General features: G+C 53.7%; 2 protein-coding genes across 2 annotated transcripts; both read right to left on the reverse strand.

Annotated features, from left to right (window-relative positions):
• Positions 1–375: 375 nt before the first annotated feature.
• On the reverse strand, positions 376–2297 carry HOXA9 (homeobox A9). The gene is made up of 2 exons (XM_075495562.1): positions 1748–2297; positions 376–634 (listed from the first exon to the last, which is right to left on the reverse strand). Exons 1-2 carry the CDS (start codon positions 2295–2297, stop codon positions 396–398), a joined length of 789 nt encoding a protein of 262 aa, XP_075351677.1. The 3' UTR covers positions 376–395.
• Positions 2298–8787: 6490 nt separating this feature from the next.
• On the reverse strand, positions 8788–11365 carry HOXA10 (homeobox A10). Its single transcript, XM_075495563.1, has 2 exons — positions 10552–11365; positions 8788–9167 (listed from the first exon to the last, which is right to left on the reverse strand). The coding sequence occupies exons 1-2, from the start codon at positions 11363–11365 to the stop codon at positions 8893–8895; spliced, it is 1089 nt and encodes a 362-aa protein (XP_075351678.1). The 3' UTR covers positions 8788–8892.
• Positions 11366–14289: the final 2924 nt, after the last annotated feature.

Here is a 14289-nt window from a genome sequence, read left to right on the forward strand (position 1 = left end):
TAGACTAAACTATACAGTCCGTAAATAGTTGTGCATTATGAAAAGGTAGTTTTTTTTCTTTATTCTTTTTTTTTTCTTTTTTCTTTCCATAAGTGAAGAAACAGGTAGATTTATACAAGCCAGCTAAACAGCCTTTTCGTGCTAATGCCCCCTTTTTCTTTCCTATTAGAAAATTAAAAGTCTTACTGTACCTCTCCTGGCAAACTGGCCTCTGTGACAATCAAGGTACAATCATAATCAGAACTTGCCATGAGAAAAAACTGAGGCCTGGACCCAGACGCATTGCATGGCAGGGCTCGAGGGGAGGATTTTTTTGGTGTTTTTTTTTTACTTTTTCCTTTTTTTTTTTTTTTTTTTTTACTTTATGCATTTTCAATTTAACCCGCCTGTCGCCATCATTCGTCCTTCGCTCGGTCTTTGTTGATTTTCTTCATTTTCATCCTCCTGTTCTGAAACCAGATTTTCACTTGTCTCTCAGTTAAATTGAGGAGTCTGGCCACCTCGTATCTACGGTCCCTAGTGAGATACATGTTGAAGAGAAACTCCTTCTCCAGTTCCAGCGTCTGATGCTTGGTGTAAGGGCATCGCTTTTTCCTGGTGGACCTTGCGTGGAGCCAGTTTGCAGCTGGATTATCTATAACAGAAACAACGGGAGAAGTTCAGGCTCGGGGGGGGCGGGGAGGGAGGGGGCTGGGGAGGGAGACCCATGCGGGACCAGCCGCGTAGATGTCCCGATATTGGGGTTTAGGACGTGGCTCTCATTTCCCCAGGCACAGAGGATGGTGAGGCACAATGGACTCCAAAATACAGACGCATGGAGAGGTCACACGCAACCACAGGAGGCAAAGCCCCGCCGCCCCCGCCTCCCCTCGCCTTTTTTATTGTTTGTAGGATGCGATTTTAAAATATTCTTTCTCCTCCACACTCTCTCTCCCTCTCTGCTAGCTCCCTCCCTCCTTCCTGGCCTCCCCACGCACACACCCCCTCAAACTGCCAGCCCGGGGATGACCAGCCAGACCAACATGTCATCGAAATTGTTTCACTTTTTAATTTCGACCTTCTCCCGTGTCATCACTGGCAAGACCCAGGGAGCTGGCGAGTCAGTCTGCAGCTGGCATGATTAAAACCTCGCCCGCTTAGGACCCTTATTCGCACGGCGTTAATCGCGACAGCAATCCCGAGGAGCTCTGCCACCAGTCCCGCAGCCCTGGGAGCATCTAGCCCGGGGTTTTCCATCGAGGAGACGGGGAGGGGGGGAGGCCAAGTCAACGGCGAGGTTTCTGCTCTCAGCCCCGCAAAAGCCGCCCAGGCCTGCCAGCCGTCTCAAAAATATTAGATTCGCATCCAGTGCTTCCTAGGCACCCTCTCCCCGGCGCTTGCCCACGGCTGGGAGCGCGGCGGGGCAGGGGGATGCGAGCACGTCCTGCGGAGCTGGCGGGGGCGGCTGGGGCGGGGGCGGGCGGGTTTTGCCTTTCTCTTTTTTTTTTCTTTACGTTGCAGTTGTAGGGTGGTTTTTTGTTTTCCCTTCAGCCTGGAAAGCCCGAGCCATCCTAGGTGCCGTTCGAGCCTGCGAAAGGCAGCGCTGGCTTTTGCCGATGGCAGAGCCCGGCGAGCCGGAGCGGCGGCGGCGGCGGCGGCGGCGGCGGCAGCAGCCGGTGCTCGGCCGCGTAATTAGCCCCAGCGCCTCGACACCTCCCCGCCGGCGGCGCAGCGCCCTGAAGTCCATTACCCTCGCAGTCCCACTTACTTGGATCGATCTGCGGTTTCTCTCCGTTTGCCTCACTTTCTCCATTGCTTTCAGAGAATGCGCCTTCGTGGCTTTGCTTATCCCTATCAACTGGAGGAGAACCACAAGCATAATCAGAGAGAGACAAAGTGTGAGTGTCAAACGTGGTACAGTCAGCCCTCCTGGCCGCCAGCGGTTCAGGTTTAATGCCGTAATGCCTGCCGGTAGGTAACCCGGGGAAAGACAAGGAGCCCGGCACAGGCTCAAGCCACGAACGCATGTACCTGCCGTCGGGCGGTGCCACGGGCGCCTGGTGGTGCGCGTAGGGGTGGTAGACGGCGGGGACGCCGCTGGCGCCGGCGGGGTGCGCGGGGCTCCAGGGGGGGGCGAAGACGGGCGCCTTGGGCTGGAAGCTGCAGGGGGCCAGCTCGGGGTGCTCGGCCAGCGCCGCCGGCCGCGGCGGCGGCGGCCCCAGCGGGGCGGGGGCGTAGCGGGGCGCCGGCAGCTCGTCCCCCTCCGGCACCAGGAAGGAGTCCACGTAGTAGTTGCTGAGGGTCCCGGGAGCCGACATGGCGGGCGCGGGCGGCGGACCCGCCGCGGTTCGGGGCTGCGGGTTTCACGTAACAACTTGGTGCTGGCGGAGAAGTAGAGTCAGTAATAAGTTGAGGGCAGCCCGGGCGCCCATTGGCTGCCCCGGTCACGTGGCGGGGGAGCAGAACAATAAAGTATAAATCAGTCCGCGGGCTATTAATGGGTCAGTGTTTTCCAGCCATAATTTTTATAGCGAGGCCATATGTTTTTATGCAAAGGGATATTGGAGTTATACGGCGGGGTTTGTTTTAATTGCGGCCAACTGAGATTAAAAGATCGGGTTCCGTATTACGGCCCCCCCTTCCCTCTTTCTCTCCCTCTCTCTCCTCTATTCCCCCCCCCGTTTAAGCGGACTATTTTATATCATAATTAATCATCCCATCAGTGGGTCGTGTTCCCCGCGAAAAAAGAAAACACACCCTTGTGATCGGAGCCCTTCACATAAAATTATACAATAATTGAAGCAATAAAAAAAGCAAAATAGCAGTTGCGGTATACTGTATTTAAATATATATTTATTATATTTCATAAGGAGTTATTGTTTCGGGAGCCACGGGGTTGTTATTAAGTCGGTAACGACGAGCGCGCTCATTTGCATCGCTGTGTTTCACAGCAGTAAAAATTTACGAGTGCTTGGAAAGGTTAAATTATACTATTGTGTTTAGTTTGGGAACTCACTGTAAATAATACCGCTCCGTTCGGCTCAGAGCTGGCCGCGGAAAGTCAAATTCAACGTATCCCCTTCCCGAAACTCCGCCGCCGGGCCGGCCCTCCCCGCCCGGCCGGAGGAGGACCGGGGCAGGCGCTGGCTCGCTCTTCAGGCTGGCCCGCACCGCGCTGCACTTCACCACCCGCCCCGCCGGGCTGAGCGCGGCAGTGACCGAAACACCCTCCTCATCGTGACCGAAACACCCTCCTCGTCCTCCCCGCCGCACCGCCGCGCCCACCCGCCCCTGCCCTTGGACGGGCCCGCGGCGGCCGGGGACCTCCTCGCCAGGCCGGGGAGAGGAGCCGGGGCTGGGCGGCGCGGTGGCGGCCGGAGCGGAGCGGCGCGGAGCGGAGCCGCCGTCCTGGTCGGGAGGGAAGGAGCGCGGGCAGAGCCGGGCGGCGGTATTTATCACGACGATTAATTCTTAACGATGGAGGGAAGCAGCGGGGGGAAAGGGGAAGAAAAAGCCCCATCTCCCCGCTGCCGAGAGGCACCCTGCTTCTCAGGGCGACTACTAAAGGGGCGCTTGCAGTCGGCCGTCCCGCACTCTGGTGAATCAAATTTATGTGCAGATGCAGTTATTTCTTTGCTGGCACCTCCTTGGGCTCCAGGACACACGCTAGCGGCATCGCAAACCGAGCGGAGGGTTACGGTCCTCCGCAAAGGAGGGGAGGGTGCGCGGGGGGAGAGTGAGAGGCGGCCAGATCCAAGTCCAGTGTTAGGAATTAAAGTCGCGGCTGAGCGCTGTGCAAACATGCCTGGGACCCCCCGATTTCTCTCCGGCCGACACTCACGCTGTTTATGCCCGTGGCTGGCGAAGGAGCGCGGTCCGTGGGATGCAGGGGGCACGAAAAATCTCCGCGAGGGGCCCAATTTACTCGAAATATCTTTTACTGAAAATAGAGCCCAGCAAATGGTAGGGACGGCTGAGTAATAATTAAAATCACGTGTAAATATTGTGCATGCGAAAGTGTGGTTCTAATTAGTTTTACATCGCTATGTGGGCCGTCTCTCTCCCTCTCCCTCTCTCTCTCCCCATCTCTCCTTCTCTCTTTCTTTTTCTTTTCATGTCTTCCCAACAGTTTAATCCGAAAATTTACAGAGATCCTGTTTTAACAACGCTCTCTCCCCCAGTCGGGATTACAAAGGCCCATAATGAAACTATTATCCCCCATTAGAGTTCGAAAATTACGGAACAGTTGCAAGATCTCCGCAGACAAGGAGCCCATTATTTTCTAACAATTTAAAAAATGCAAATAAAGCTCTCCTCCGCTATTTTTTGTGGCCATTGTATAGACACGCGGTAATAGAAAAAAATAATTGTATTTCTTTCCTGGAAAGACGGAACTCGACGTCATTTGTATTTATTATTAAGAGTCAGCTGTGGTGAAATGTGATTGTAGAACTTCCTTTTTCCATTCAGAAAAAATAATCTTAGCTGCAGGAGTCCTGAATGTTTATATTCGAATTTGGGTTCTCAACTTGCAGCGGGTTTCATTTTTTTGGTTCCTCACCAAAAATAATAGCAAATGAATAACAATAACAATAACGTTTAAAAGAACGTGCCTGCATTTTTATTTCCCTGTAAAATTCTGCATTTGTTCACTGCCGGCATCCCAGCGGCAGGAGAGGGTGTACAGAAAGCAAGAGATAAAATACAGCGAATAATTACAGACATTTTTCACGCGGTCACGTTGCTGATAAGAACGCTGGAGCATTCGCCTCTCTTTTCGTCCTTTTAGACCCATTTTTCCCCGAAGTACATTTTGCGTACGAGCCACGAGGGCTAGCGGGGGCAGCGTGGGCTTGGTACAATTTGCCTTGCAAATTACTTAAGGTTTTGGTGGCTTACACCCTCGGAGGCAAAAGACCCCAGACAGGGCAGAAATAGGCATTCACATCAAATGGCGATATTAAATCGGAATTTCCAGGAATGAAGCACCGCTGGAGCGATCGTGCCGGAATAAAAATACTCCCTGCCCTCCATCCCGGCACCATCAAATTAGCAGAGCTCCCATTCCGCTGGCTCCTACCCCCAGCTGCAACAGGAAGGACCCCGTCGGTTTTTAAGCCAGGGGCATATGCCAGCACTGCTTCATTAGCCACGCACCGCGGAGGCGCGGAGCGTACGCGGGCGCGGAGCAGGAATCCGCGGGCGTTGGCGATCTCTCCTGAACGGGAAGTTCAGGATCGCCTTTTCCCAGGCTTTCCTGCCACTGCAACTCACGGAATCGCCGGTGCTACGAATGCACGGAGGTGTTTTGGCACAGCGGAGAGAAAAAATGGTTCAGAATCTGGGGGAAGCAGTCCAAAATCAGGATGATGCGATTCAAACGGGAAATAGCGGGCAGAGGCAAACCTATGTGCAAACGCCATACAGGCACGCACAGACATATACACTGTAAATACACTCCTCGCATGTACACAGACGCAGCAGATAGCCCGTCAGATGCACGGTTTGTGCAGAGGCAGCCACAAGCACTTAAATTTGACTGCGACGTGGAGCTCTGCTCCTGCCCTAGCCGAGGACGTCTCCTTCTGTAAGGAACCGGCTCGGGTGGGTCTAGCCGAACCCACTATCCGAACTCCTCTGAGCTCCTGCAGCCCGGCCTGGAGTTTCGACAAAGTTTTGTAAGGGGGGGCGGGGGGGTGGTGTTAATGGTTCTTTTAGGCAAAAACAATCACGGTCACTAAAAAAATAAATAGCAATCACCCCCCAGCCATCGAGTTTTCTGCCCTTGTCCCCGCCTGCCGTTCCGCTGCTGAGGGTGCCCCGCTCCGCTGCCGTGCCGGCGCTGGCTGCCGGGCGGAGGGCCGGGCGGGAGGCCGCCCCTGCCCGCGGTCGCGCTGCGGACACAAAAGGCGGCGGCGGCGGCGGGCCCGGAGAGGTCGCTGTTGCCCGTTCCGCCGCCGCGGAGAGCGGCCGCTCCCGCGCCGCAATCGTGATCGTAACCGAGGCCTTGCGGGGCAGCCGGCGCCCCCGGGCAGCCCCGGCGGAGCGGGCCCGACGGGCGGCGGCACGGGGCTGGCGGAGCCCGGCGAGGGGCCCCGGCGGGCGCCAGCCACGCCCCACGGGGGGCGAGAACCGCCGGTGGGGTCGGGCACCCCCGCCGCGGGTGGGGTCCGCCCGGCCGCGGGCCCCGCGCTCCGGGGCCTTGTTCGTGATGGTGCGCAGAGCGGGGCCGGCAGACTTGATCTCTCCCCACCCCCTCCCCCAGGCAGCCTTCTGGCTCCCTGGTTTTTAATAAATCCAGGCAGAAAAATAAAAACACACACACCCCCCCCCGAGCTCGACCCAGGCCGAGCAGAATGCAGAAACGCACCTGACCTTGAATGCAGCCTACGAGATATATTAAAATCCCGCAAGCAGGCAGGGACTCGCTTAGGAGCTAGCTAACCTTGAAGAACTTGTCAAGCTTCCCCCCTCGGCTGCCGTGTTTATCTGAGGAATCAAAGGAGGCTCCGTTGCAGATGGGGAACAATGGCATTGGGACTTGACGCCTACAGATCACTTCAGCGCTAAGATTTCTTCAGGCATACGGACCCTCGCACCAAGCATACCTGGTGATGATATCAACTGAAGTAATTAAGGCAGTTTCGTGCTGTAGAGAGAAAGGTGGAGCCCCAACAACATGAAACTACCTAAACCACAGAGCAGTTCTCAGGCGCTAATTATTACTTTCCCCATTGCCGTGGTCTTTAACGCAAGGATCCCGCTACGAAAATAAAACCAGAAACGTGACTAAAACATCCCTCTCGCCCGCCCGCCCGCCCCGCCGGCGCCCCTCCGCGCCCCCCGGCCAGCCTTGGGTGGGTTAATGAAAACAAGAGAGAAATATAATAACAGTTCCCCCCCCGCCTCCCCCGGGCAGCTTTCGCCGCTCCATGCAGATGCAATCGGGAAGAAAAAAGCCGTGCACGACAATGTTACATCATGAAAAGCTAACGGCTCCCAGTAAGCCCGGGTTCAAAGTCTGTCCCCCCTCCTCCCGGCATACACATACCCTGCAAGGAAGCATTAGCTCTCGCTCTTCTCCCAGCCCTCCTTTTGCCTTCCCTTTGTGCAAGACTTTATGAGCTAAACATGCAGGCAAGGAAGCGAGGATGCAAAAAAGCAGCCTGGGTGAAATAAGCTCTTCCACATGCAGCCAGGTAGGGAATAGCCTTGTCTAGAGGGGCCCGCTGGCAGGGAGGCGAGGCTGAGGTCCCCCCCTCCCCATGCGCTCACCTTTACGATTTCTTCTCAGCCCTGAGATAAAGCTAGAATTTTGTCACCGTCCTCTGGAGTTAAAGATCTCCGCACACTTGTAGGTGTTTGATTAAAAAAAAAAAAAACGTTTCCCTACCCTCAAGAAATAGTAATTTGCTTCCTCAGTCTATGCAGCTCCTCAGTCAACTGAAACCACTCGTTCAAGACAGCAACAATCCAGATATACTAGCAAGTCATAAAACTGAACAAAAGCCGACAAACCTTAGAGCACCATCGCTATATGGCCCAGACAAATTACGACCGTCTAGGTAATATTTAAATAGATTCCTAAAGTAATTGCAGGGGGTTTAGGCAACTATTCCTGTTGTAAAAGTTCTCGAAGACATAAAGTAGAACCTGAGGATAAACAGTCACAAAAAGAGGTAAAATTAAAAGGATTCATTCCACCGGTTTTTATTCTTCTATGAGAACATAAACATCGTCTTTTTCACGCACAGCAGCATTACAATATTAATTTATTCCGATTTAAGGTAAGAACTAAATATAGCTAGAACTAACATTTATAATAACGATAGAATGCATTTGCTTAAAACAGTATCGGCATTTTAATAATAATAGACATTTATACATATCTGTATTTATAGTTTTTCCCCTTCTTTCTTTTTTTTTCTCTTTTTAAATTTTTTTCACCTATATGTTTGACCCTTTAATGCATGTAACTTCACAGTATAAAGGAAGACGAACATATTCTCCCTCGCAATCTCAGACTCTGGCTCAGAAAGTCCTTCTGATGTTCAGGATATATACTTTTCAGTGAAATTAGTGAGGAAAAAGTGAACACTTTCTTCTCAAGGGGGAATTTCTGTGTGCTTGTCATGCGTTACCAACGGTAACGGTATTTATAGACAAAAAAAATCACTAATTCCACATATTTAAGCAAAACTACATTAAGTAAATATCTACAACCAGAAAGAGCGAGAGAAATTCAGAGGTAAGTGTCATAATTTAGTCCATGAGCAACACGAACTCTTTTATATCTTTAAAGAGAAGAGATTTCATTTTCCTGGCCAATTTTAAAGCTGTAATACTGACTTTTAAGGTAAAGCAAAAAAAGAATCGCTCTTAACACCCGTTCCCATGAAGCCCTTTTAGAGGATGCCTGCATTTCATTATTGTAAGTCCTGCTTTTCGAAGGAAAAAAAGGGGGGAGGGGGGGAGAAAAGGAAAACAGAAGGGGGGAAAGCTCCCAATATATAGAAATATGGCAAGGCTTAAATATCTTCATTCTGCAGCTACGTACAGTCCAAGTTACACCGCTTATAATTTAATGCGCCTTTAACCGAGCTTGTTTACTTTTCACAGAGAGACAGATGGGGGGAAAGACATTTGCAGCTCCTGAAATGATATTTCTGTGTTTCAAAGCTTAAAGGAACAAGTCGGCCCCGGGGAAGGCTGAAGGAAGCGGGGAGGTTCACGCACGGCATTTTGTGCATTAGCGTGCCTTTAGTCCGCCCCCCCCCCCCCCCCAAGTAGCTCTTAAGAGGTTAAGGACATATTGAGAACGTCTAAAATCGTTAATCCATACAGGTGCGGATGACTACAGCCTAGGAAAATGACACTGGCTCTTTAAACCATAAAGATGTGTTTATAGGTTCATCAAGAGAAATTAAAGTTGGCTGTGAGCTCCCGAATCCTATTCTCTCTGTTCATTTTCTTCAGTTTCATTCTGCGGTTCTGAAACCAGATTTTAACTTGTCTGTCTGTGAGGTGGACTGTGCGGCTGATCTCTAGGCGACGCTCACGAGTCAGGTACATATTGAATAGAAACTCCTTTTCCAGCTCGAGAGTTTGATGCTTGGTATAGGGGCACCGTTTCTTTCTGCCACTTTTTGCCGTGAGCCAGTTGGCTGCATTTTCTCCTTTTGAATTGCCTAGTTTTGAGAAAGTAAAAAAGGGACGTTACCAGCGGGTAGGAGGCAAAGAGCTGGGGGGGGGAGAGGGTGGAAGGAGCATCTCTGTCTGTGTCGGGGGGGGGCCTCGCTCCGCCAGCTGCGGGGAGTTGGAATGTGGGGTGTCCTTGTGGGAACCGAGAGCTTCAAAGCGCTTTCCCAAAGGCCCTGGAGCCGGCCGGGAAAGGCTGCCTCTGCTCAAAAAGTTCCGGACAGCCTCCGGCGGGGCGGCGTGCCCCGCCGGGCAGTGCATCTCCGGCCCCCCAAAACAGGCTTTTACCCGCTCCCCCTCGGCCGCTCCGAGCCCACCGTTACTGGGGGGCGGCTTGGTGAATGGCCTGGAGTCTTATTTCCCCCCACCAGGCACCTGCTTCCCGAAAAAAAAAAAACCTGCGGATCTGAACTTTGTGAGTGTGCTCTGGAGGCGGAAAACAAGGTGAGCTGGGGAGCCGGAGCCTCCCCGCCTCCAGCCCCTGCCTTCCCGGGGAGCTTCGCCCCGGCCCTCTCTTTTCCAACCATTTCGGGGGAGAAAAAAGAAGATATTAAAAATCCCCCGTTGCAGGGTGTTTAGTCCTATTAGTGGAACCGGCTGGGAAAGAGGTGACACCGATCCCTCGATGGCTCGGCGTGGTTCGTGGTTTGGGGTTGGCTCTCTAGTAGTTTTCCGCTTTCTTTTTTGTGTTGATCTTATTATTTTCCAACGGGGCGCCTGAAGGAATAACAGGGCTTCCGAAATGCGGCCGGAGAGAAGCGCCTGAAAAGTCTGCCGCCCAGGGAAGGAGAGTTATTTTTTTGCCGTGGGGACCCGAAAGGGAAATAAATAAGCAAATGAATAAATAACAACCCTGTTATCTAGTGTAGACGCTGAAGGATATTCGCGGTGCATTCATCAGCCTAATTTGATAGCAGTTCATAGATGGCACATTTCAGCGCGGCTGTTATTCCGAAAAGCATTCTGGATCGTAAAATATAACTTACCGCGTTAATAGGTTTATTTATTGGCACTGCCTATTGCTTATTTTGGATGCTTTACAAACATCTCTGTTATCTGGTAGGCACCTCCACATCACAGGGGAAAGATTGATCTTGTTTTTCTATATGTTTAGGCAGCATGCAGGCTAAAGTTGCCCAGAGCGGAGGCTCTAAGGGTTCTAAACTATAGGACGGACATTAATTTTTACGGCAACCCCATGCCCGAATATTACAAAGTTCAGAAGGTCAGTCTGAGCAGCGCTTCTTGGCAGCCCCGCGGGGCAGCTGGGATCCTCCTTTCGCATCGCGATGCCACTACGATCCTCAGCTGCTTTTTCTCCTTTTTTTTTTTCCTAAATCATCACCACCACCATCACCATCACCGTTCGCTTACCTACGGGCTCTTTCTCGGGGGAGGCTTTGCTGCTCTCTGACGGAGCCGGAGAGAGCTCCTCTGCGGTGGAAGATGAAGCCTGAGTCTCGTCCTCCCTCTGGGAGACGCACGCCAAGGGGCTGGGGGAGCGCTCCTCGTCCTCCTTCCTCCCCGCGTCCGGGACGGGAGGCAAAGATGGAGGCGTCTGGAAGCGGCCGGGGGGCTGCGGAGGAAAGGGGGCCGCCCCGGCCGGCCCCGCGCCGTAGCTCTTGGAGGTGCCGTACGCCTGGGAGAGGCGGAAGTAGCCCGGGACGGGGACCCCGCCGCCGCTGTTGGCCGGGCTGACCTCGGCGCTCAGCCGGGGGAAGGGAGCGAGGTCTGTGGCGGCCGAGCCCTTGGGGCATTTCTCTGAGTCATAGAGGCAGTAGGAGCTCTCCTCCTTAATGCTGGGAGCGAAGGAGCACGAGGTGGCCTGCTGGCTCTCCGGCTCTTCCATGCGACAGGACCGGGGGGGGTCTAGCCACACTTCCATCCCTGACACGTAGGGGTGCGAGCTGGGGACCATGCTTTGAGAAGTACCTTCATTGCGTTTGCCCAAAACGGGGAAAAGTCCGCAGCTTTGCAGCCCGTAGGACAGATCGGACGCTTGTGGCAGGTAGATACCACTGTTGGGGTAGTAGCCGCCTCCGCCTCCGCCTCCTGCTCCCGCCGCTTCCCCTCTGCCCGAGCTGATCAAGGAGTCTACCAAAAAAGAGTTTGCAGCCGGGCTCTCGGAGCATGACATTGTTGTGGAATAATTTGGCGAAGGGAGCAGATAGCCCTTTCTGGCTGACATTTCTTGTGCAAAACATGCTGAATATGATTAGAGATACCCCCGCACCACGGCAGACGCTTGCAGCCAATGGAAGCCCGGGCCTCCCCAGCAACCCCTCCCCGTCTGGTTTCGTATGCACCGAGCTGCTCTCAGGTCGACCTCTGAATTTGGGAGATAGATGTATATTAATGTGTAATATGGATTTCCATACACACAAGCGCGCACGCTTCGCCCACATGGGCGAGTGCCTGCGCCTGGGCGGGAGCCGCGCTCCCGGGAAGGGGAAGGAGCGGGCTTTGCTAGCACTGGCTCCAAGTTTTTCTCCCCTCTTATCACACGCACCGCTATAAACTAGCCCGGCGGTCCCGATGTTTATTATACCTAGGCTGAAGCCGTGTCCAGATGAAGCTTTTACTATCACTCCTCTCTCCCCGCTCTTGGGCTTTCCGGCGGCAGTGCCTGCTCGCCTCCCTGCACAGCCTATGTGTCTCACGAAATTAATAAAGCCACGGCTCGCCCGGTGTTTTATGCTCAGGCTCTGCTCATTTTATGTGATTGTCTCGTTTTTTAAGAAATAAAAGACCTGTTATTGTTTATCACGGATCATTGGAAACCGTAAAGGGGCCTGGTGCCTCTCGCGTTAAACTACCGGGGAAGGGGGCTGCTTCCAGCCTAACATCACCGCCACGACGCCAGGCTGGGCTTAAATTTCCTGGAGATAAAATGCTCGCTGCTTCGCCGAAGAACCTCTTAGGGAGCAATGCCACTCTGGGAGGATTGATTGTGCGGTTGCAGTTCCTAATGCTTTAGTTAACGCTGGGTTCTTCCCGAGGTCTGATTACCATTTAAAATATAAAGCCAGACGTATGCCACAGAAAGAATCCAGACGCGAGCAGTTCAAATGGATCCTCGCAGGATGCTGCGCACCCTGTTTATTGACGTGTTTATATTTGGGCGATCATTTTTATATCTCCCCCCCCTCCCCCTCAATTTGGGCCATTCACTTTTCGCCTCTTCAAAAGCACCGTCTCTTTCACAAGCGATGTACTAAATAATAGAAAGGAGAGTAAGTAGATGAATCCTGAGATACCAGACAGCCCTGTCCAGTCAATATGTAATTGTGGCGGAGGTAGCGGACAGATAGCAGACAGACAGGGACGCAGAAAGAGAGACAGATAGATTTTCTAATGAATCGCTTGATGATGGCTTGCTTTCACTTCCATCATCTCTCGCTTATGCCATTTTGAAGTCGCCTCACTGCCTGGCCCGCGGGCTCTTTAGTCCAAGGGGAATCTGGGACTGCCCAGTACCCGCTGCCCGTCCCTCAGGAGCGGGGCTCGCTCCCCTCTCCCGCACGCTGCCCGGGGAAGCAGCGGTCGACCGTGCTCCGGTTCCAGCAGGGCTGGCGGGGGAGAGCGGCTGCCGGCCGGCCGGCCGTCAGCGCCGTCCCCGGCGAGGGCCGATCCCTGGCACCCGACTGCCGTGCCCGGGGGGCCGCTGCCTGACGGCCGGGCGTGACGTCCCGCGTCCCCGGCGTCCCGCATCCCCCGGCGCCCCGTGTCCCGGGCGCCCCGCGTCCCCCGGCGCTCCGCGTCCCCGGCGTCCCCGGCGCCTAGCCTTGGCGTTCACACCGCCCGCGGAGCTGCGCAGGGCACGGGCTGGGGCGGCCCTTCCCCCCCGCCCCACGGGTCCGCCAAGCCCCACGTGGTCTCGTCCCGCAGCGCTCGCCTGCCACGAGGAAATGCTTTTTCCACAGCGTGACATTCCCCCGCAGCAGTCCCTCCTTGCGGCGGGGGGCAAGTGTCCCTTCCCGCGGGCGAGCCCAGCCGGCGGGGCCCTGCCCAGCCTCCCTCCGCGCCCGCTGGAAGCGCCGGGGCGGGCGGAGGCTGATACGACTTTGCAACGCCCGTCAAACCGTTAGGGAACGGCGAGGGATTTTTCCGGTGTGATGGGGCGAGCACCAGAGCGTGGCTTCCCTCTGAGCGGCCGGTGGGATGCCGTGACAGGGGTAGATGCCACAGCCTACAGAAACCCTTCGAGTCTTTTTTTTTCCCCGCATTTCCTCCTGTAATATTGTTTGTGCTTCCCCAACCCGAGTAACCCCGCGATGTGTTAATGTGCGATGGACAAACCCTTATCAGATTCCTATGAGGGCCGTATCACTGCTAACAAAATTAATACCATATAAGGCGCCGGTTTATTGGCCGGTATACAGGAAGGCTATTATCAATAGGCTTAACGTTATAAATACAGATCTAAATAAAATGAAACGTGAGCCCCAACGCCGCCTTCCAAATACATTTCTCTACACAAGTCAGGTATAAAAATTACTCCGGGGAAGTCCGCTCTTGCGGTATGTTTATTTTGCATTTGCCAAATTAAATAGAAATGGATTGCAAACCTAAAAGCCATACGGAACCGAGGAGCAACACTTGAAATCCTTCCAAAGCTGTTTTTAAAATAAGCAGCTCCCTTTAAAAAATTGGATTAAAGGAGGGGAAAGGCCTATAAAAGTACGTTGCAATCCTCGTCAGCCGGAATAAAACGACTCGAAATGCATCGGAGGAAAGAGGAGTTGGCTGCTTCTCCCTCTCTGCAGGCTAATGCAGGGAAATCAGACAAAAGGCAGGGAGGCCAGGGGCAGTTTGGAAGGTTTTAAGTTTTCTGTAGCCTCCTCTCCCAGGTTTTGTGGCAGGCGGCTGGGCTTTGCGCCCCGTGTCAGGTCCTGCGGGAGCGGCCGTCGGCAAGGCCGTGCGGTGCGTGGGTCGCAGTGGACGGTGCCGGTTTGATGGTCAAGGCACTGACTCCGTCTAGATCATGAACTCAGCTCGGCGTTGCATTATCTCCGCTTTCTTTAATCGCTAACAAGGCCAAGGCAAATAGTAACCAGCATCATCAAACTCAGTGAAGTAAAACTAATAATGTTCGCTTGATTCGTAACTATA

This window comes from Mycteria americana, chromosome 2, assembly GCF_035582795.1.
Source record: "Mycteria americana isolate JAX WOST 10 ecotype Jacksonville Zoo and Gardens chromosome 2, USCA_MyAme_1.0, whole genome shotgun sequence".
NCBI classification, from domain to species: domain Eukaryota; kingdom Metazoa; phylum Chordata; class Aves; order Ciconiiformes; family Ciconiidae; genus Mycteria; species Mycteria americana.

Coding starts and splice junctions, on each gene's coding strand:
- HOXA9 (XM_075495562.1), bottom strand. CDS start 2,297: ATGTCGGCTCCCGGGACCCTCAGCAACTACTACGTGGACTCCTTCCTG. Junction 635..1,747: donor GAAACCGCAGATCGATCCAA/GTAAGTGGGACT, acceptor TTTCTGTTATAG/ATAATCCAGCTGCAAACTGG.
- HOXA10 (XM_075495563.1), bottom strand. CDS start 11,365: ATGTCAGCCAGAAAGGGCTATCTGCTCCCTTCGCCAAATTATTCCACA. Junction 9,168..10,551: donor CCCCGAGAAAGAGCCCGTAG/GTAAGCGAACGG, acceptor TCTCAAAACTAG/GCAATTCAAAAGGAGAAAAT.